A 20,536-nucleotide genomic window follows, 5' to 3' on the forward strand; every position below is an offset into this window, starting at 1 on the left:
ATTATTGCACCCGTGTCCCAGGAGCACCTACGTATATCTGATGAACGGGTTGGTAACTGCGTCAAAATTGGAAACCGTTATAGATTCAGACTATTGTAGAATTATACCAACTGTGCCAGTCGATTGTGGCATAAATTAAATACCTAACAAATCAGATAATGCATATCAAACAATTAAGCTCAGTTCTTCAGAGCTATCCACGACCTTCAGATAAATATACTCGTTTAATTGCAGATTTCCAGACTTCGACAGATGTTGCGCTGCTCTTAGAATTTTTCGTAAGCAAATAGGTTATCACTTAACACGTTATCATGTTAAAAAATGATACGCCTACCTAAGTTAAGAAAAGCTTTTTGTTTATTCAGTCGTAAAATAAATTAGTTTGGGAGCATTGTTTGAACCACAAAAGATAAAAACGAATACAATCAAACATTAGCTTAGAATCTTAAAGTGTATCTGCTTCTTTGCTAGTAGTAGGTTTGCATTTAGTCGAGCCATAGAGTTCTTCATCTAGTAAATCCGCGGATGACAGAAAAATGAGTTGGCAATTGCTGTACATTGACTTTTTTGTATTATTACAGTAAATATGTTTGGCTTTAAAGAAATGTGCTCTATGCGGCCTGATGTTTAAACTAGTAGGCCATCCACGACTGATAGTTTGCCCGCCCAGTCCGAAGAAATGTGGGTACTTTTTATCCGTACAAAAAACAATAATAACTTTAATCATCAGTTTGTTATTATTAACGTTATAAATACTGAATTGATAGATATAATGAAATGAGCTTTGACTGTATCGTAGTAAAGCTTTAGAGTGCGTTAAATGCTTTGAAATATAAGAAAAAAAGCAAATTTCTTTTATCGTCATTTATAAATGCAAGTCAGACTTATAAAAGTGACTTGTATCTAATAGATACGATAGATGATGTTTGTTATGCCTTAACGGACTTTCGCATCTTTCAGTCGCATTAATCATGCATCACTTAAATTAAAGTTTTTGTTTATATCTTGTTTTCAGGACTCTATCTAAATCGATACAGATAAAAAAAAAGTTACAGATATTTCAACGACTTCACATCTGCTAGAAGTGTCTTTTCTATCGTTCACGTTTATTCAATATAGCCAACACTTAATATAGCTTCATTTCAGGACCTAAATCTTTGATAGCAGAATATCTATTATTTAACCTGCACGTTACGTTTCAATAGTTAGCATGCACCAAACGCTACTGGTCTATGTAAACTCCTTGAAGTATCACTCAAATACGCTACATACAAAAAAAACTCTAAAGAAACTCAATGTTTAGGTGAGAGCAAGCCAAAAGTCCCAAAATGCAACTGAATGCTCAGAATTACCAAAAAATCGAAAAGTGCACGGTCGTGTAAAAAAAAAAGAGCCGGTTTTTCAGAAGACGCACAAAAATTGACAAGCAAGCTTTTAGTCTTAGTACGGGTCTTTGCAACGATTAAAGATATGATAATAACTAATCTTTGCTCAAATTAGGAAAACGACGAACGTCTATTCGCCATGATGAGTTTGGTTTTTTGATGGAGAAATAGCTGGCTCTCGTATGATACAAGGAAGAGTTGATGAACGCATTCACGTTACTACAAACAGCCTGCCAAAAGTTGTGCCGATTCAAGTGCCGTACCTGTACGGATGAAGTAATAAACAAACAAATGAATAAGAAAAGAAACTTTTCCAACTGACTATTTTAGAACACGTGCGGGTAAAAATAAAAAGATACCATATAACATATTCGTCCAGAGCATACATTTTTAGAAGGCCTAAATAACCTGTAGCATCATTTTTTTTTAATATTAATTGCTCTAATTAATTTCTTTAATAGTAACAGCTATTTATTCTTATGTATTGGCATCATTTTGATGGATCGTACAGATAATCAATCACTATTAGAGGTCATGAAGCGATCGGTTACGTTAAACTAATCATCAAATCGAGTTCATTAATTAATAAAAAATTGAATTATTGCGTGTTATTAAAACGCCATGTTGCATTGCCAATCATTGGTCGATAAGGGACACTTTGCTGTAAGTAATTTATTCTAAGTTAAATTCAGCTTTGTTGACTGGTTGTCGCATACGGCGCGAAACTAGCTTATAGGGTGGTACAATTGTATACAATTTGCGTTACGATCAATGCGTTTTTCGTATTACTCTCTTTGTACATAGGACGCTTGCTGCAGACGGCGTACGGTAGTAGACCGTGAGCGAGAGGTGGGAAGAAAGAGGCTGGCTATTTGTATTTCCATAGAAGGGGGCGAGAGGGAGAGGGATTAGTGGGGAACGTAAACCCCTAACCACAGCTCCTGGGGACAGCACTGAGTAGTGGTCTAACAGCAGCAGCACCACCACCACTACCATCACAGCTTTATGAATCTGTTTGTTCGATAGTGAATTGTATGGAAACTATTGGCCGTAGGCAGCCATAAGCCGTTACCTAAAATAGGTAACCAGTATTCTCGTAAGGCCAGTTGTCCCCACGTATTCTTACTAGAGTACCATCATACACCGAATGTACACTCCACCCATTTTATATGGGCGTCTCACGGCCAAATTAAGACCTAGGATATTTTGCCAGGGACCTTCTTCTGTTGGGGAGATTGGCAGTTTCAGCCATAGAAAAACTTTTTGTGGGCGAAACACTAAGACGCTGCCTGTGCCTTTTGTTTGACGCAAGTGGAGGTAAACCTCGATAAGTGTGACCGATTCAATGGTGATATAGATAATTCGACGATTGTGTATGAGGAAAACAAGAAAGTGTCCGCTCGAAAAAGGTTAAATGAGCCCGTTATTTGCCCGAAATTAACCCAAACCAACCACTACAGGTGCAGTGATTTCAGCGGTTTTGCTATGTAATGCGTGAACGTCGGTGCATTTGTTTTCCTTTACTAGAGCGGAGATTAATAAGCGAAGATAGTGGTTACGACAGCTCACGTGCACACGTATAGCAGACGGTAAATTTGTTTTGTTGTGTGCTTCAGTACTTCAATACCGGCCGGTTTATAAATCGTGGCTGCAGGCGTTGTTTGAGCGTCTCTGATCTAGGACAGACGGGGACTTCGGCTCGTTCACGAATATTACAAGGAAACAGAGCATTTTGAAATAAGACCCAGAAAGTTCATGCAGCCTCCATCGGTCATTGGTCAGTCACGCATACTGGACGGTGAAACGGAAGTAGGGAGCCACAGCAACCGACTGCCGTAGAGGGCTTGTTTGTCCGCTTGCCTGCCGCCTTATTTACTGAACAATGGATGAAGTCGTGACAAGCAATTCTGCCCCAACAATTAATGGTCCGGGGCGCCGGCGACGAACGCTAGCAGTCCGTGGCGACTATCTACGAATAACCAAAGAGGAGCTTCGAAAAGAACTCCGTCTTAGAGGACTACGGACTAGCAGTAAACGCATAGAAATGGTAAGTACGCAAAAGGTACTTGGTTAACTGATGGTCAGTGGTAAGCTTTGCATCGATAAATAAAAAGAGTGCAAGAGAAAAGTCTCACACCGTATTCTTAAAAGGATTTCACATAAGGACCCGAATGGGCTTTTTTGTGCTATTTTCTCTGTACAAGAAAATGGTGCAAACAGCCGATAATTCAAACTTCGGACGCTACCGTAAATAACACTTATTAGGGATAGAATGCACTGTATGTGCTTATCGTTGGTCCTCGGCTTTTAGACCACAGTCATATAAAGCTGTTAACAATTTCAATATTTTTAGGCCACTGGAAACGCCTAATTCTGTTTTAACTGGGTTAACGACGGAGATAGTTAAAATTATAAACACTGTGCGTCAAACACGCAGGAACGCTCATGAGCCAAAGCAGCCCTAGTACTTGCGAATTTCTCCTGACTGACCTACCTTAAGGCGCCTTTATAAATTCCAAATTTGAGCTTAATTCCTTAATCAAAAATTGATCTGATTTCTTTGCTAGCGTTATTTTTCGCGATTTTAAACATTAAAGTGAACGGCGGTGATCATGAAATAGCTAAGTTTATGAATCCGCAAAATATTCTACCTGTGTGCAGATCTAAGGCAATGATCAAACAAAGCCAGCGATTAACGGCACTTTGCACGTCGTCTCTAAGCTGTTAGTTGTGACAATGGTTACGTCTCTCATCCTATCGTTGTGGGGTAATCTATGACAAAAATTATTTGCTTTCATATTACAATATTTCATCTGACCTTCTCAATATTGTAGCGAAAACCATTTCGTGTGCTACTGGGTTCAAGTCCTACCGCACTCAAACCGCTGATGCAAAGGTAAAATTTAAATCGGATATGTCGCAACTCGTTTTGTTGGACTGAACGCTGCGTCAAATGACGATTCGTAGTTTGGCGCCTTGATGATAGGATGGCGCCCTTTCCGCGTTATTAAGCCGTCCGCAGACGGTTTTGTTTTGATTCTCTCAAAAATCCGTGAATGGTGCCCGTGTGGCAGGAACAGCGGCCAAGTGAAGTGTCAGAGGCAGCAAAGTGGTACGCACGTTCTGAAATTGACAGAGACGGGTTTTTTTTTTCACGGACAAAGTAGTTTTCCTGATTGATCGCAGTTAAATGCGAATAATATTTAACTGCTTAGTTTTCAGTCACAGTAGTTTTTGCTAAGTGCTCAGTGGTGTGTACTGCCGCCGGAAGTAGTGGAGATCGTGGTATTCCCCGACACATTTACTGTCTATATTCTAATTCTTAATGAAGTGATGACGAATGGCATAAAGCTGACAACAGGCAAAAGAACGGCTAATTAGAAGTAACAAATACGCAATGCTTATGTAGGGCCTTCCATTAAACGAGAAGTGATCACTGAATTGGTTACCAACTGGTGAAATTAAATTTAATGTGGCCAAATTACTTCATGGTATTTCCATTATATGCGCGCACAACATATATTTTTGATTATTGTCCCTTGAAAAACTGGCTGATAGCATATCTGCCAAGTCATTTCTTGGTGAGTACGGCATTAATTATGCAATACACTGCAAAACGGTTAGATCTTAGTTATTAGTCGAAGTATCCGTTAAGAGATTTGCTCTGGTCCACTTATTTATCAGTGAGCAGTCTCTTCATGCCGATAACTTGGGCTATCCTGGTTACTTAGAGAACAAGTTCAATTCGAATTAGTGAGTTTATATCCATAAGTGAGTTAAGAAGACAACCTCCAATGAAACCATGATTTAATTACGCGAACTATTATTTGTAGCGCTAAGCGAAAAAAAACTTAGCATTCTTTATCTTTGTGTAGCACACAGATCAACAACAAAGTTTAATAAAACGTAGTCTGAACGTGCCCGGATCCCAAACGCATAATGTCCACTACACGATAAAAAAGGTGACAGATAAAAGAGATACTGAGTGTGGGTTTGTTTCTTCACAGTAACAGCACACTGTTATCATATTAGCTTGATACATCGAATCACTCAGTACAATTCTGATAAATTTACTTAAGGCGTTTCTGAGTACAATGAGTACCTACAATAGAGGTATATATCGTATGAATCTAACCAAATATGTTTTAAGGTTGCGGCCTTTACCAAGACGAATCCACAAAAAAATAAAGCTATGCAACGTCCCGGATCTGCAACTTCCCGGAACTACAACTTCCCGATATGCCTTTGTTAGATAAGACCCATTATTTGTCCTGTGCTTGGTGCGGTCGCGAACTTGTGGGGTTTTCGTGCGAGTGCATTTTCGTTATTGCACGAACATTCATATCTTCATGTGAGCCTATTTTCACAGCATTTATAATAATAGAAAAGTGCTTTTGTACTTGTTATGAAAAATGAAGATCGGAACAATAATATATCATATGCGTGCACAAGACACAACTAGTATTGTTATTAAATTAACACATGATTGTAGTCTGCACAACACACATGTCAACATCGCCTTTATTGCGCTAAAGCGCAGATATCTATAATCCTTATCATTACACAAGTACTTCTATGGCCTATGATAATTAATGTTAGCTACACAAAGGTCAATTGTTAAATACGCTAAAAACAAATTAATAATTAAGGTGCTTTGCTGAATATATTTATTAAAAGTACTTTTTTAGTACTTGTTCTACCATTTGTTGTGAAAATGTACAAACATTTTGTGGCATAAAGTAAAGTGCCATAAAATTTGTTCAAGTCGTTCAACATTCAAAGATGGAATGGATATAACTGGGAGACACGAAATACATTTGATCTCCCTAGTTTACGGCGGTTTGCTAAGTGTGCATATAACATATTCTGGTAAGAAATTGTATTGTGTTTAGAAAGCTTACATGGTTTTCTCAAATTTGAGAGAGTTATTTTTCGCTGTTATACTACTACTGACTTACTGAATAGGAATATCTAAAAACACGTTTCCTAACTATATTATTGTTAGAAGAATTGAATATTGTCATGTTTGTACTACTTTGAGAACACAACTTGTCTTGTCGTCGTTTGTATTTGACGGCTTTCGTGAACTTTCTCGGAAGTAAGTAACCGAGATAAAAGGTAATACGCAGTGTACTCTGGTACTTAGGGTACTAGTGAATGCGTCTTGGCAGTTTGATGCTACTGGTGCAATCTTATTGCCATAACGTTACAAAGTCGCATGCAGACTAAACCCTCTCCTTTACAGCGGAATGACAACATAATGGGTTCTTCGCGTCAAGCAACAGATTAACCCTAAAGTTCTTGTGGTAGAAACATCAGCTCAACGAACAGATCGAGTATATCGACTCGAATAAATAAATGATTGCGGTACTTGATATCAAATATAATATTTGCGCCTCTAATTAATCGCATTAATACTGCGATTTCACAGTTCAATACACATGGTCGTCACGGGCTGAGCATTAACGTAGATTTAAGCTCAAGCTTTCGGTTATAACTGCCTATGTGTCGTTCGTTCTGTGCCTCCCATGTAGTGAACCTACTGAGGTTAGGTCCAATGGCCTTTGTCGTCCATACACTAATTTTTTTTATTTAAATATTGGGTAAGATAGGCAACAGATGTCCGTTCCATTGGTAGAATTTCCTCTACGTGGCTGTATAATACAGCATCACTAGAACATGCAATATATATATTGGCTATAGAATAGGAGAAAGTGATTCCATTAACCTTTGCGTGTATATTTGTGTGTGTGTGTAAACTTTGCTGACTGACTCGACAACAACAACAACCCATCGTGCCAGTTGTGCGCTTTAACGTGATTTTATATCGTGACCAGCCGAATAAGTATGGCAAAGGTCTGTTGTCGCTGTGGGCATAGAGGAAACGCTCTTTTTTCTTGTTCATGTAATAAATAAGGAAATGGGGCTGTAGAATTCAGATAAGGAATGTGTTTGTTAAACAGCTCAGTTTGTCACCTGTCTAAGCATTCTGTTTATGGAGGTTGTTGTTGAACTTAAGTCATTCGTATTACCTAGAGTTTTGCTCAGTTAACCGGCCAAATATCTAAATTAAATACTTCGCTACTTAGGGTAGGCAAACAAGTAGTTGCCTTTGCTGACAAATAAGAGTTAAAGATTTGTATTGTTTTTCAATCGAAGGCTCTGTAGATGGCCACGCAGCGTAGTAACTCACTTCATATATGTTGAGGCTTTCGTGTTGTGTGGACGTTAACAAATAAATGTGCTACATAGTACATACATCCATAATGCTCAATACTGTGCATCAAATGTTGACAGTAATTAACGTTGATTTTGTCCCTAGTGGAGACCAAAACCCCCCAGCGCATCGGTTCTGCAGTACCATTATTTTGGGTAAAACTGTCGCGACGAAACGTGTGCCTCAGTAGGTCTCCGTGTAGTAACATACTTATTTTTTAATATGAAATCCTCAAGTGTTTTTGGAGCACATTTTTAGCATCTATGGCAAATCCTTAACTGCCAATCAAAAGAAGAGCGTGTCGATTAGCTGAGCGGACTAGTCAATCCGATTGGACCAAATCTTTATATAGTTTTTTTTGTTTGATTTTTTTTAACGGAGTTAGAGTTATGACTACGTTCAAAAAAGGCTGTTGCATTCGAAACCACACATATCAGAAAGCTCCCTCGCACGAACGGAAGCTGTGAACTACTTCACAACAATGGATGGTAACAACAATGCGCTTTGTAAAATCTATCTTTTGTAATATTTTGTGGAAAGCAACTATAACCGACTACAAAAGTGGCCGAAATGTTAGAGTGAGGTGCCGCGTTAAGCCGCAATGCAAGACAAAAAGTGTCAGAATGCACATACACTGCGAGACTTAACGAGATGGTTAACCGTGGCACACAGATTAAGCATTCGGGACCTAACGATCTTTCTTATTTATAAAAATTGTTGAATGGATTTCTCATTATCTTTCATGTTGAAAATTATACGTGATGTTATCTATAGTCTCAGTCTGACTGACGTGACCTAATAAATACTTGGGAGTGATGCACTATGTCTCAATGTAATAGTGTTACGTATCAATCGTTGCATGCATATATGTATATATAACATTAATTTTTCAATAAAATGGATGGCGATGTTCGTTAAACGGAATTTTCTGAATGACAAAAGAAGGCATGTGGGATTATCAGATAAATTTCTATTAAAATAATCTCGTATAGAGGCAGACGGTATCACAGACGCATTACATATACACGCAGACAAAGCATTTTGCTCCCATCAAAAGGGTTAATTAGGATTTCCGTGAAGTAGACAGGGGACGAAAAAATTAGCAAGCATAATGACAGTGCTTACGAAAATATATTATGAATATTTATAGTTATTATTATTTATAATATATAGTTGTTGTTGTCTTGGTCTACGTTTTGTTGCTTATTTCATTTTCTTATGCCTTCAGATCCGAAAACTTGAAAAGTGGGAACAGGAACGTCGGGAGCAGGAACGACGAGAGCAGGAGGACGGTAACCCTGCTGTTCAGGGGTTGAAGATTGCAGTATCACCGTCACTACTGGCCTCATTGAATTCAGCCACGGGCGGTGGGACAGGCCTTACGTCCAGCGGTACGAGAGAGGCTGCGGGTGGTAGTGGTGACGTAGGTCTTCTTCCATTTGATCTCGGTGGCAGCTCGGAAAGCTTGCTGCTTGGCCAGATGGTCGGACTCCACCAAGGGGACGGCCGGAAGCTGGCACGTAGACAGAACAACAAAGTCCTTGGAGGTAAAAGATTAGCGAGATTACATGTTACTATGTGGATTCATCGGATTTTTTTTGATAACGACCAAAACCTTCATGTCCTGGTACCCCTGCAAGTGTAACATTATCTGTAACACGGAGACACGACGAATTTGGTAAATGTTACTAAAGTGAAGGCTCTAAATATTTGATTCATCAAACGAATTTTTTCGAATAAAATAAGGTTTTTTGCCTTTGAATAAAGCCTTGTGATCGTAGTGTTTAGTATTTAGGCTAAAATACGAAATACTCAACTAAACTGACACTAAGTATATCTTCTGGTGCATATACTTATAGGCTATTTCTAAGTCTTTTTTAGTGGCTGTTTATTGCTTTTAGTCATATAGGGCTTCATATTGTTGTGATTTGTACGTTTACTCTACAGGTGAAAGTGGCAGTAATGGAGACGGTGATGGAGTCAGCGTAAGTGACGGGAACGCGGGCTCTAGAAGCTCTGTTGAGTTACATATTGAACGGCAAAGCCTAGTCCTTTGGCGTAGGCCATTTACTACTCTACACTATTTCTCACGGGAAATCTTCGATCTCGTGAAGCAGTTGTTTGAAAGGTAATCTATTCACTTAACAGTTGTAAACAATAGAAGTCTTTATAATTGAAGCTACGGTTTTAGCAACGTACCATATGACACATAGTGCGACTGTGTTATTTATTCCTTGAGCTGAGCCAACATGTGATTTGTAGATCGAACAGCAGCCAGAGACCGACTTCAAGTCACAGTACTAAAAGAAGTGCATGCAAAACTGTTATTAGTATTTTACCAGACGTTACCATTGCACATCACAAGTGCTCATCTATAAGGAGTGACAATCAGAACTATTTGACTATCTTTACTTTAATTATAATTTAGACTGTATCATATAAGTGTAGATAGCACGTACCTCATGTAGTTTACAATTCTCTTTATTATTGTGGTCATTCGCTGCTTCCAATGTTGCACAAGGTTTTGGATTCCAGTTAGAAGCTTAAAAGATTACAGGAGCCGATGATTATCTATAAACTCATACGCTTTTTATTCTATATGTGTAGAGGGTACTTATCCTGTAAAATCTGCTTTGAAAACGGTGATCTTTTGCTATCCGAACCTATGGCCCTCTGGCCCTTTTAGGCTAGAGGACATTGAATTGCTCGTGTTGATATTTATTGTTTTTATTGCTTATATTACAGCATGTATCGACATAAAGTGCGTGTTTGTATAGTGTTCTTGTTGGCTGCGTGCATGGCAGTTTTATACTACGCGGACGGTTCTCATCATGGATACTTGGAACCATGGAAGAAACAGGCAATATGGTGTATCTACTGGATAGGTCTAGGAGTTCTTTCCTCTGTGGGTCTTGGAACAGGTTTGCACACATTCGTTCTCTATCTTGGCCCACATATCGCAGCCGTAACGTTAGCAGCTCATGAATGCCAAAGTCTTGACTTTCCTGAGCCACCATACCCAGATGAAATCAAATGTCCAGAACAACTCGGGCCAGCTGTGCCTGGCATCTGGGCCATCATGTCGAAGGTTAGTATTCGATTGGAAACATGTAATTGTGTTTCAGCAGATATACGGATCCACAAGTTTCATCTCGCGTCTATTTTGCAGTAAAATTTGACTAATCTATTGATGCTACACTCAGCCTCCACAGCTATGCCGGTGCAATCAAAAATAACCTAGCAAATTGTGAAAAATATAAAAATTCCAACATGCTTCGCAAGATCTAATTCTGTTTCTGTTGTGAAGCGCTTAAGCTTTGAGGACAAAGAAAATGGCATGCGTGCGTTGAGGCTGATGGTAATTACTTTGAAGCGGATGACTAGGACTGAATGCTTGCAGTATGTGTAGTAGGTACAGAACCGAATTATCAATACTCTTTGTACTGTAGTCCTGCTTTTCTATTAGAATATTATTATAGTAATGATTAAATATATTTCATCAGTTCCCACTGATTTAAAAAAAATTTCACCTTAACCGCTTTCAAACAAATTACCAAAAAAGGGAAAATTTTCCCAAATTAATTAGGAAAAAGCAGTTTACTTTCGGAGAAGAGTACCTATTTAACAATGTTCATAAATCATAAGGTAAGCTGGTTCTTATTTTGGGAATTCCCAACCATCTCGGTGAAGACCACTTGCCTCTCAATAATATATCAGAAGTTTCCTCAAAAATCCAATATGTTGAGCACAAAAAAAAAACTAACAATTTCTTAGTTTAAACTTTCAGAAAGTGTTTAATGGTTGTAGAACAAATCGTAAAAAATACCACCTTGCCCAAATTAGCATTACACTCTATCTTAAAAAGATAACTCCTACCCGGAAGAAAGATCAAGTCGACACGGTCGTACGCGCAGCCCATCCGAGGACGAAATTCTAGCAGCCCAAACAAGGTTAATTCAGTGCGATCGCCAACCATGCCAACAGACAGAGGTTTATCAGGTCGTTCAGCATGGAACGTGACATAATGAACTCTCGACTTTCAAGTTTTTACACAAGCCCAGTTTATTTTTAGTCGAAGTATGTACTATTATTATTATCTATATTGTTTCTCCCGCCACTTGGATAGTAATTGATTTATTCCGCTTCTGAAGAAGTCTTTGGTATAAGGGTTTATCAAATACGGTCATTTCGACCTAATGTAGGGACTTGAATTATTTTCTATTAAAAAGTTTTTGCGATTTTTAGAAATGCTTATCTGTGGAAACAATGTCCACTGAGTACAGTGGATATCAGACAAGCCGTAACCAATCCTTATATTTTCGCTATTGCGATTCTTGCGGCGTAAACTATTGTCATCCAATAGGAGTGGTTTACCTTATGTTCACTAATTTTAGCAGCTAAATGCGTCGTTCGTTCACCATCTTACTCAGTTTTTGTTAATATAGTTCAGCCGTAATCGACGAACTAGGACTCAAAGAGCTGCGTAACTTACACCCGCATTAGACAGACGCCATGGGCTGTACATGTGCTTAGGGCGATGTCTTGTCGATTCAGCTGCCTTTACTCTCTTTCATGTCACTGTCTGCGATTATCGTAGGGGATCCCTTTTTAATCAACAGTGCAAAGAGAGGCGCTTTCTGATACGCGCTCAAATCATGTGGCATCTATTTATCCTATTTTGTTCACCCTATTAATTTGGCCAAGATGAACAACTATGGCATGTTTATGTACATCAGGCCAGACTACTAACACCCATGAGATTTAAAATATGTCGGCTTCCGACACAAGTATCGACTCTCTAGTTATTCACTTTTGCAAGAGCTTTTCTATGCGACACATTTTCGAATTCAAAATTTCCTTTCCGGAATATTTGAACTAACAGTTCGCGGTTTTCCTTTTAGTAGGTGAATGACAAATTTTACATAGTTTTTACAGTGTACAAATTTTACACAAACTCTACGGGACCCTTTCGTTTAACCAGTCTTTTTAGAAGCTTTTCATCAGGATATGCTTTTATACGGATAGCATGCAACATGTTTGTTCTGTTGGAAATAAAATTTGCCACATTTATCAAAGTGTTCCCGAATGTGTGGTAAAACAGATCCGTGTAGTAAATTTTATGAATTGAATGCAAATATTGCATTCACGAAGAAAACGGTCTAATTATTCCTTCGCCTGAAGAACCGTACCACAATGTAACTCCTGCTAAAAGTTTACAGGGTACATTTGCGTGACGCGTTGAACCGATTAATTGTGTCATTCAATCCAAATGCAGCTCCATTACCGCAAACAATTTTTTCCGAAAACTGTGCATCTTGTATATGTTTTTGGGATACTTCGCTTTAGCTTGTTAGTATTCTTTTTTGGCTAGTTCGCTGACGTTCTTGATCTTCCGGAACGTCGTTTGTAAGCTACTAAGGGGCTCCATCTGTTTCAAATGAACGGTGTCACCTGCGTTACGCAATTTTCTAACTATTACATTCTATGCTCTGTCTATATAATTTATAAATACGAATTTTTTGTAGACAGAGAAATGTTGGTTGATTGTCAGGAATGGCTAAGCAAAACGGTACAGCAGTAGCGATAAGGACTTGAAGTTTCAAATTCGAATCTGCAACCCATTATTTAAATCCGCAACGACACATTTGGAGCAACGCAGTTTTATCATTAGAGGATTTATTAATAAAGATTATTACTACTAACGAAATATGTTTCTATTTAGGTGCGAGTTGAGGCATTTATGTGGGGAGCTGGAACAGCTCTGGGCGAGCTACCCCCCTATTTCATGGCTCGGGCTGCTGCCTTGAGTGGTGCTCAAGACGCAGAAGATCTCGAAGCGGTTGAAGAGATCCGGGCGTTGGAAGCAGCTGACAGAACCCAGCTCTCATGGGGAAACCGATTAAAGTTATTAGTTGACGACCTTATTGGGAAGGTAAATTACTTTTTATTAATATTAGTATTTATATTTGTTCCATAGAAAGCTCGAAAGCCCTTAGCGCCACTATATTCGTAATGCCTGTAGCATTGTGTATTGCAGCATATATAAACGCACTTGATAATAGGAACGAGATCTATTTCTGAAAAACACCATTCCTAAAGCTGTTTATAGGGATTTAATAGGATATCTGCTGCACAACAATAAACGTTATTATTGCAGTTTCTGTGACACGATTTTGGCGCAATTATACTCCAGCTTCGTAACTTCTTGTTGTATTCTATAGTTCAGCTCTCAAAAGTTCAGCCAGATTCACCATAATTAAATTACTAAGCACCGAACCGACTCCACCTAGGACAATGACTGTGAACTGAATGAGTGAAAACTTAATGTATTACCCAATATGAACGTTTAGCCAGATTAATTTTTTTATTTATAGCATTTGCTAAATATAAGTCTATAGACATACTAATAGAATATTTTTAAATCTTAATGGCCTTGTTATCTGTACTTCTGCGCGTAGCTGTTCCGTGCAGAATTTGTCTAGCTTTTCTAGGGCAGTAAATTTAGTATATTTGGACTCGGCGTCACATATGAAGACGAGGCCGTGAATCTCGAGAAGATAGGGTACACATTCGTGTTCATTAGAAAAAAGTACTCGTTTTAACCGCTTTATTAATCTAAAGCAAATATTGCAACCGATCTGTGTATAGTGTGTAGTTTTATGTCAAGGAATTTTGCCAAGATATTTTAACAAATAGATATTTGAATTGCTAATTGCAGGTGGGATTTTTTGGCATCTTGGCATGTGCGTCCATTCCAAATCCACTGTTTGATGTAGCAGGTATTGTGTGTGGCCATTGGGGTGTTCCGTTCACCACGTTCTTTGGAGCGACTCTTATCGGAAAAGCAATTTTCAAGATGCACGTGCAAAAGCTATTCGTTATCCTTGCTTGCGGAGAAACTCACGTCAAGTTACTTTTAAATTTCGTCAGGTTGGTTGGAGCTACACTAATAGATACATGATAAAGTAGTTAACATAGGTAACTCATTATTCTACGCGCAATACATGTTCCAGGTGAATAGAACACCAAACAAAGAATCGCTTAGAAATCGTTTCTCCAATAACTCATTTGTAATTGCCGTGATTAACATTACGCAAAATTAGTTTTTCTGTTAAGTGATTTAACAGATCTTTAAAGTGGTTCCATTAGGAAGCTCGTACGATTTAATTATTGTCCTTTGAATTTAATAACGATATTAGTCTAATAAAAGTCGACGTTTAAAATCCGTTGTTTTTCTGTTGCCGTTATTGCAGGACTATACCTATCGTGGGCCCCAGTGTCGTACCCGTATTTGAGGTGTACCTAGAGAAGCAAAAGAACAAGCTGAAACAAGGGAAGTCTGCAGGATCGGGCGGAGGCCCTGAGGGATCTTTGTTGTCTAGCATTTTTGAGAAATTTGTCATGGTTATGGTGGCGTATTTTGTCATATCAATTGTCAACTCGATGGCACAAAGTTTCCATAAGAGAATATCTCGCGTATCTCGTGTTAGCAAGAAAAAGGCAGAGCCAAATTCGTGCAACGACAAAAGCCTATAAAAACAACATTTTCTTTGTTGATTACTACAGTCTTTCGCTTGTTGCGCTACTACCTCCAAAGAGAGACCAGAAAGCGAGAAAGGACGGAAGTAAAAATCTCAATACCGTTTGAACGCTTTGGCGCCCGCTCAATGTCGGTACCAAGACAGCTACTTACAACGTTCTTTTAAGGTAGAAGTCTTGACCACAACACCAAAAGCTAGTAATCGACCTTAGGCTGTACGGCGGCTATTTCTATATGCCTCTTGTAGTATAGGAAGATCGAACGGGCACATTCAACAATGTATAGAACTGGGTTGATTCAAGCACGTGTGGGACTCCATACGTACGCCTTTTGACCGTGTCATTTTTCATTACTATTTTAGTTCAACGATACAGCTAAAATGATATAAACGGTATTAAGATGCGCAGCGCTGTTCGTGAACGTAATGATAGCACCGAAAAAGAAAACTGGCATTCGCTGAGTGGTATGGCGCAGATGCAGACAAGCAATTGGATTTTACGGTGTTGTATTTTTTAATGCTCAACAATTGAAACGCATGAATCGACTCAATCTAGAGGACAAAAACAAAAGCTAAATAGCAAAAAAACTGTAGATTATATTTTCAATTATATCAAGTATAAGATGACACTTGAAAGATCAGAAAAGACCGTACCATTACCATAGCGTCCACCCACATATGTATTAACTTTGCCCATGAAAAATAACAGAACTGGGTTAGTTTTTGTGAGTTTTTTTTAAGATGTAATTATTTCATGCAATGCATTCACTTTCTTCGCATGTCATCATTTATAGTGAAAGTGCGTATAAACATGGTAACACTTTTATTTGTCGCAGCATGTTCCCCAGGACGTTTTGATGTCCTTAGATAGTAAGGAAAAGCCTGTAATTGTTATATAATATGTAATGTGAGCCACATTTGGCTTATAGAATATGCCGCAAGCTACTAGCTAGACTAGAAGGGCGCATAGTTAGCATAACTAAATATCGTATGCTGTCGGGTCAATGTTCTTATGTAAGCGGCTAGCTTCAAGTGAAAGTGTATCAACTTGCGGCTGTTATTTCAAACAGTGCCAGCATCTTCCAAGAGTCAAGATAGCATCTAAATGCCCCGGCCAAGAGGAAAACTGTTAGTTGATTGACAGTTGTAATAAAATCGATAACAGTAGGGTGCAAGAACAGATTGAGCGTAATAGATGAAGGTATTGATTGATGGAGGCTCAAGGGATCGTGTATAACCGACTAGTTCATGTATCATACTTGATGAATTGCCATGTGATGAAAGAATGTGTGAAGGAACGATCATTACTTTATTATGTAGGTTAGAATCGAATGTAAACTATATAGTTTCATAACTGTTTTTTTGATTGCCTGATGCTAGGCCAGCTTGGTTAAGTGCGCGGTGCGGTCAGTACTTCAGTAAACTAGTATAAATCAGATAGAAGGTAATCATCAACGCGCTGAACTGCTGTCTGTGGTGATTAAAAAGGTAACAATTTGCAGGCAAAGTATATCTCTGTGAAGCGTGAAGGACTTGTTAACTCTCGTGCGTTAGAAATCCTTAACATAGGCTCGTCCACTAGTATCAGAACGAAATCCGATCGATATGATAATATTAATTCCTATGAATATTATATTTTTATTCTTACTATTATAATAAGAAATACTCAGAACAAAAGATGACACCAAGCTGTATACGAGTGGACTGACGGGAATTATGCACGACATTATGCTTAGAACGGGGGCTGACACGTGGCTACTTGAATGTGGGTGATAGTGGAGTAATTATAGGATGGTAATGAGAGTAATAATTACGAAAATAGCGTTTACGTTTATGATGCATGGTATAAAGATATAAATAAGTAAGAAAGTAGTATGTGCCGCATGCACGGTAGACACGTATTTTAGTAACGTGTCGAACCAATTCACCAGTAAGTTATATACAAATGAAGACAACAACATGCGGCGATATGCAGGCAAATAGGCAATAAAAGTATAAAACTCATGAATATTAAACAACTTAGTGTGTGACTGTGTGTAGTCGGGGGTATTGCGGAGGACTATTGCGGCTTCTTGCATATGTAAACCAGAGAATTTCTATGGGATTGCTATTGGCGCGTTCGTAATTCCCATTTCCGACGCGGCCTACACATTCCGTCTTCCCAGATTTCTAATTCATTGTAAAAGGAAAGCGACTTATAATTATTACCTCCTTTGCGAAGCCACGGTAGAGGTAACAATTCTAAGTGCCATCAGTTTAGAGATTGCGTCGAAGATCAGATTTGAGGATGACAGAGCAACAGAAAAGTTGAAGTGCATGGCTACGGAACTTTTAATAGTTTTGTAGTTCAATGAGAAACGTAGCGCCATTTTCACAGCATCTTATGGATTTCTTCCATAGCTTTGAGCCTACCCTACTACAACAAGCTTCTGTTCCGCTGTTTTAGCAATGCTTTAAGAACCTGTCAAGGTAGAGGACTCAATACGAGCACAGCATGTCATATAGTGACGAGCCCAAAGTTGTGATCTGCTGAAGGTGCAATTTGTCCAGCGAAAAACTGATGCTGTTGCCCCCCCCCCCTGCTTGAACAACTCCCGCAATGGACAACCTGCTCTTGCATATGGATCAACTACAGTAACAACTATGAATCAACTATCACAGTGAGTGGAAAACGTATATTTTCATGCGATGATACGTATAGCAAGTCTAAGATGCGTCGTTTTCCTTGTATGAAGGACGTTTCTTTACAGAGTTCAGCAGAGCATCGCGTTCAACAAGTGATACGAATCACCATCGACGAGAGGTGTTGATGAGAATTGGTGTTTATAGGGAAACTATGACTAAAACTGACAGACATATATATATATATATATATATATATATATTGCAATAAAGTACACTGCTAGAGAACTAATTGAAGCAGGCCATCTATGGTTTCTACGGCTAAACTTTTTAAAATCACCCTCCTACTACACGATATCATATAGGCGCATGCACGTGTGAAAAAGCTAAAGATTAGATAATAAATGCAACGGTGTTTAAATATTATACAAAAGAAAATCAGTAATATTTTCTATAAACGGAAAAATAAAATTTACTCAAAAAAGAATTCGATAATTTCCCTTTCTTCCTTTAGAAGTTCAACAGGGTAGAGCATATTAGACGAATAGTCGACAATTAGATAATGTGCACAGGCTTACTATAATAAGTGAAGGCAATAAGCATTCTTGGAAAATGCATTTCATGTCGAAGGCTTACTTGGCATCAAATCACTAGACAGCGTAGAAAACATTATGCATCTCAGTGTGAAGGCACGGCACGGCAAGGCAAAGCGTGCGTAAGTTAGGAACTTCAAACCGACAGTCAGTGTCTCATATTATTATCTGAGATCATGTGTCCCAGTGAACCGACTGAACAATCTAGCTAGCGTCAAGAATTTTATTTAAACCTGCAAAGTATGTATGCAGATCTATAAGTAAGACAGACTCTTGAAAACTAGAACATATAATCTTCTTTCAAGCCATAAAACAGTTTGTGTATTTCATAAAATATCAAGGCACATCCCCTTTTCCCACATGACTGAGGCTCAATTTTACCTTATCTCACTTAACGTATCACCTTAGCCCACTAGATGGGTTATCTATTTAAGTACCAAATTTTCGTTCTATAAATTCTCTTCCTTCCAACTAAAAACACGAGATAACAACAGACACATCTATGTGCTAATGCGAAATTAAAAATCCCAAATGTTATATGGTAATAGCTTCCATAAGACCTCACGCTTCCGTTTCTCTGACATCGCTTTCTCCGCCGCTAGAACACTTTGCTTGTGAAAACTAGGGCCTAAGTGAGTCGTTAATCTCAGAAACCAGGGCAAGCCTATATATAAGCAAGTGCCAAATCGGGCAATATTTATATTTCGTAATAACTAGGTAAAAGTGGATTTACTTTATAATATAAGGCACATCGTACGTAGGGCAATAAATGTTTTGCTTTAATTCATGATTTAATTAACTGATAAAAAATTATTTAAGAAATTTCGTGTCATAGATCGAAAGCACACATCACGATGGTCAAGCATTTGCCTTAATTCCGATTATGTACTCAACCGACTGACGCAGCCGTGAGGGCATCGGTACGTAAGTTGTTTCGACATAGTGTACTGCCGGGAAAGTTCTTGGCGCAGCACGCCCAGTGGAGGCCCACAAGTGCTCTCCTAATAGAACGGGCGCAGGTCCAGAGAACAAGATTCTGATCCACATTTTGTACGCCTTAAGATATCATTTCTCTTTTATTTTTCGCACCCTTATTTCCATATTTTTCTTAAATGTTTTATTATCGTTATTGGCATAAGCTGTACTCTACTTATTGTTGAAATTCATCATTATAGAATTCTACTTGCCATCTATTATAATCGATGCAGGTGGCGCGGGAATTTTCAGCTTTTTGTATAAATTGCATAAAACTTAAAGCATTCACGAAGTTAGAGAGTGTTTTTGTTTAATATCTTTTTACAGGATCGTGCTTAAGTAATCATCAAAGCAGCATTAAATAGTTACGATTCTTAGCGGAGGCTGATTGTGTACTATAGCGGGTTCATGCACTTAAGTATCATCAAGCAACGCCAAGCGAGATCACAAATAAACTCTTTACAGTAAATAAATCTTTAAACAAATACGTTCTTAACTTAAATTCAATTTAAATACATTATACTCCTAGGTTGAGCTTTCTCGCTATGGTACATAAAGCTGCATGGTTTATTCCAGACATAATGGATTTAGCACGACCAGATGCAGTTGGCAAGAATAGTGGGTTCAAGGCGCTCAAAAAGTTTTCCAACCAGCAACCGTAATCAAACTAACAATAAAAACTTGGAAAAAACTTGGACTTAAAAAAGTTTGGTCTTTCGAATTTTGTTGATGTCGCGACTGGACTCGGTCAAAATGTGTGTTCGCTGGAGCTGCAATTTTATATTATTCCTAACAGGACACCGACCTTTTTCGTAACTACGGACAAATAATTTACTTTAGCGTAAGATCTTAGGCTTATCTATGTACTATACCAGTTTTTGCAAACTAGCCCACTAAAGGCCTTCATTTCAATCAAATTATTATTCGCGTTTATGAAGTTAAATGTTCATTCTACATTGTTTCTTCTTTTAATTTTCGTTTTTTTTTCTGGAGAGCTGGTTTTATTTCGTAAATTTAGAGACTACTATCCATAGCAAACGTAAGCACTTTTTGCAACTCGCGTAATAATCTACAAAGAGGACTTAAATTAATGAAATTTTGTCCCTATATATTACTCTATACCATTTACTATTTAAAAAAAAAACTGAATCTTTTCGGCCAGTCTCAGAAAATCCAGAGCACCTATCAGCTTCGCATTTTCTATAT

General features: G+C 38.3%; 1 protein-coding gene and 2 long non-coding RNA genes across 4 annotated transcripts in view; 2 read left to right on the forward strand and 1 right to left on the reverse strand.

The window, feature by feature from the left end:
• The first annotated feature begins 6 nt into the window (after positions 1-6).
• LOC111265653 (uncharacterized) lies at positions 7-1,755 on the forward strand. The gene is made up of 2 exons (XR_002683557.1): positions 7-681; positions 1,501-1,755. It is a non-coding gene; the product is annotated as an uncharacterized LOC111265653 (long non-coding RNA).
• Positions 1,756-2,991: 1,236 nt separating this feature from the next.
• On the forward strand, positions 2,992-16,320 carry LOC111265651 (vacuole membrane protein 1). 2 transcript variants are annotated; one of them, XM_022842505.2, is made up of 7 exons: positions 2,992-3,432; positions 8,831-9,149; positions 9,550-9,730; positions 10,348-10,690; positions 13,325-13,534; positions 14,321-14,532; positions 14,856-16,320. In XM_022842505.2, exons 1-7 carry the CDS (start codon positions 3,268-3,270, stop codon positions 15,136-15,138), a joined length of 1,713 nt encoding a protein of 570 aa, XP_022698240.1. In that variant the 5' UTR covers positions 2,992-3,267; the 3' UTR covers positions 15,139-16,320. The 2 variants fall into 2 exon arrangements, with proteins under 2 accessions (XP_022698240.1, XP_022698241.1); XM_022842506.2 differs by lacking the exon at positions 2,992-3,432 and adding an exon at positions 4,516-4,966.
• The window catches only part of LOC111265652 (uncharacterized), an 18,253-nt gene continuing 6,838 nt past the window's right edge, over positions 9,122-20,536 (reverse strand). Inside the window, exons 2-4 of the long non-coding RNA XR_002683554.2 lie at positions 10,062-10,144; positions 9,802-9,902; positions 9,122-9,253 (exon numbers count right to left, since the gene is read on the reverse strand). This is a non-coding gene — a long non-coding RNA (uncharacterized LOC111265652). The remainder of the gene's footprint in view (positions 9,254-9,801; positions 9,903-10,061; positions 10,145-20,536) is intronic.

The sequence above is a fragment of the Varroa jacobsoni genome, unplaced genomic scaffold (genome assembly GCF_002532875.2).
Source record: "Varroa jacobsoni isolate VJ856 unplaced genomic scaffold, vjacob_1.0 scaffold_997, whole genome shotgun sequence".
Lineage (NCBI taxonomy): Eukaryota > Metazoa > Arthropoda > Arachnida > Mesostigmata > Varroidae > Varroa > Varroa jacobsoni.

Excerpts from the sequence above, each read along its gene's own strand:
- LOC111265651 (XM_022842505.2), top strand. The coding sequence starts at position 3,268 with ATGGATGAAGTCGTGACAAGCAATTCTGCCCCAACAATTAATGGTCCG. Across the intron at positions 3,433-8,830 it reads GCAGTAAACGCATAGAAATG|ATCCGAAAACTTGAAAAGTG; the intron begins GTAAGTACGCAA and ends TTATGCCTTCAG. Across the intron at positions 9,731-10,347 it reads GTGAAGCAGTTGTTTGAAAG|CATGTATCGACATAAAGTGC; the intron begins GTAATCTATTCA and ends CTTATATTACAG.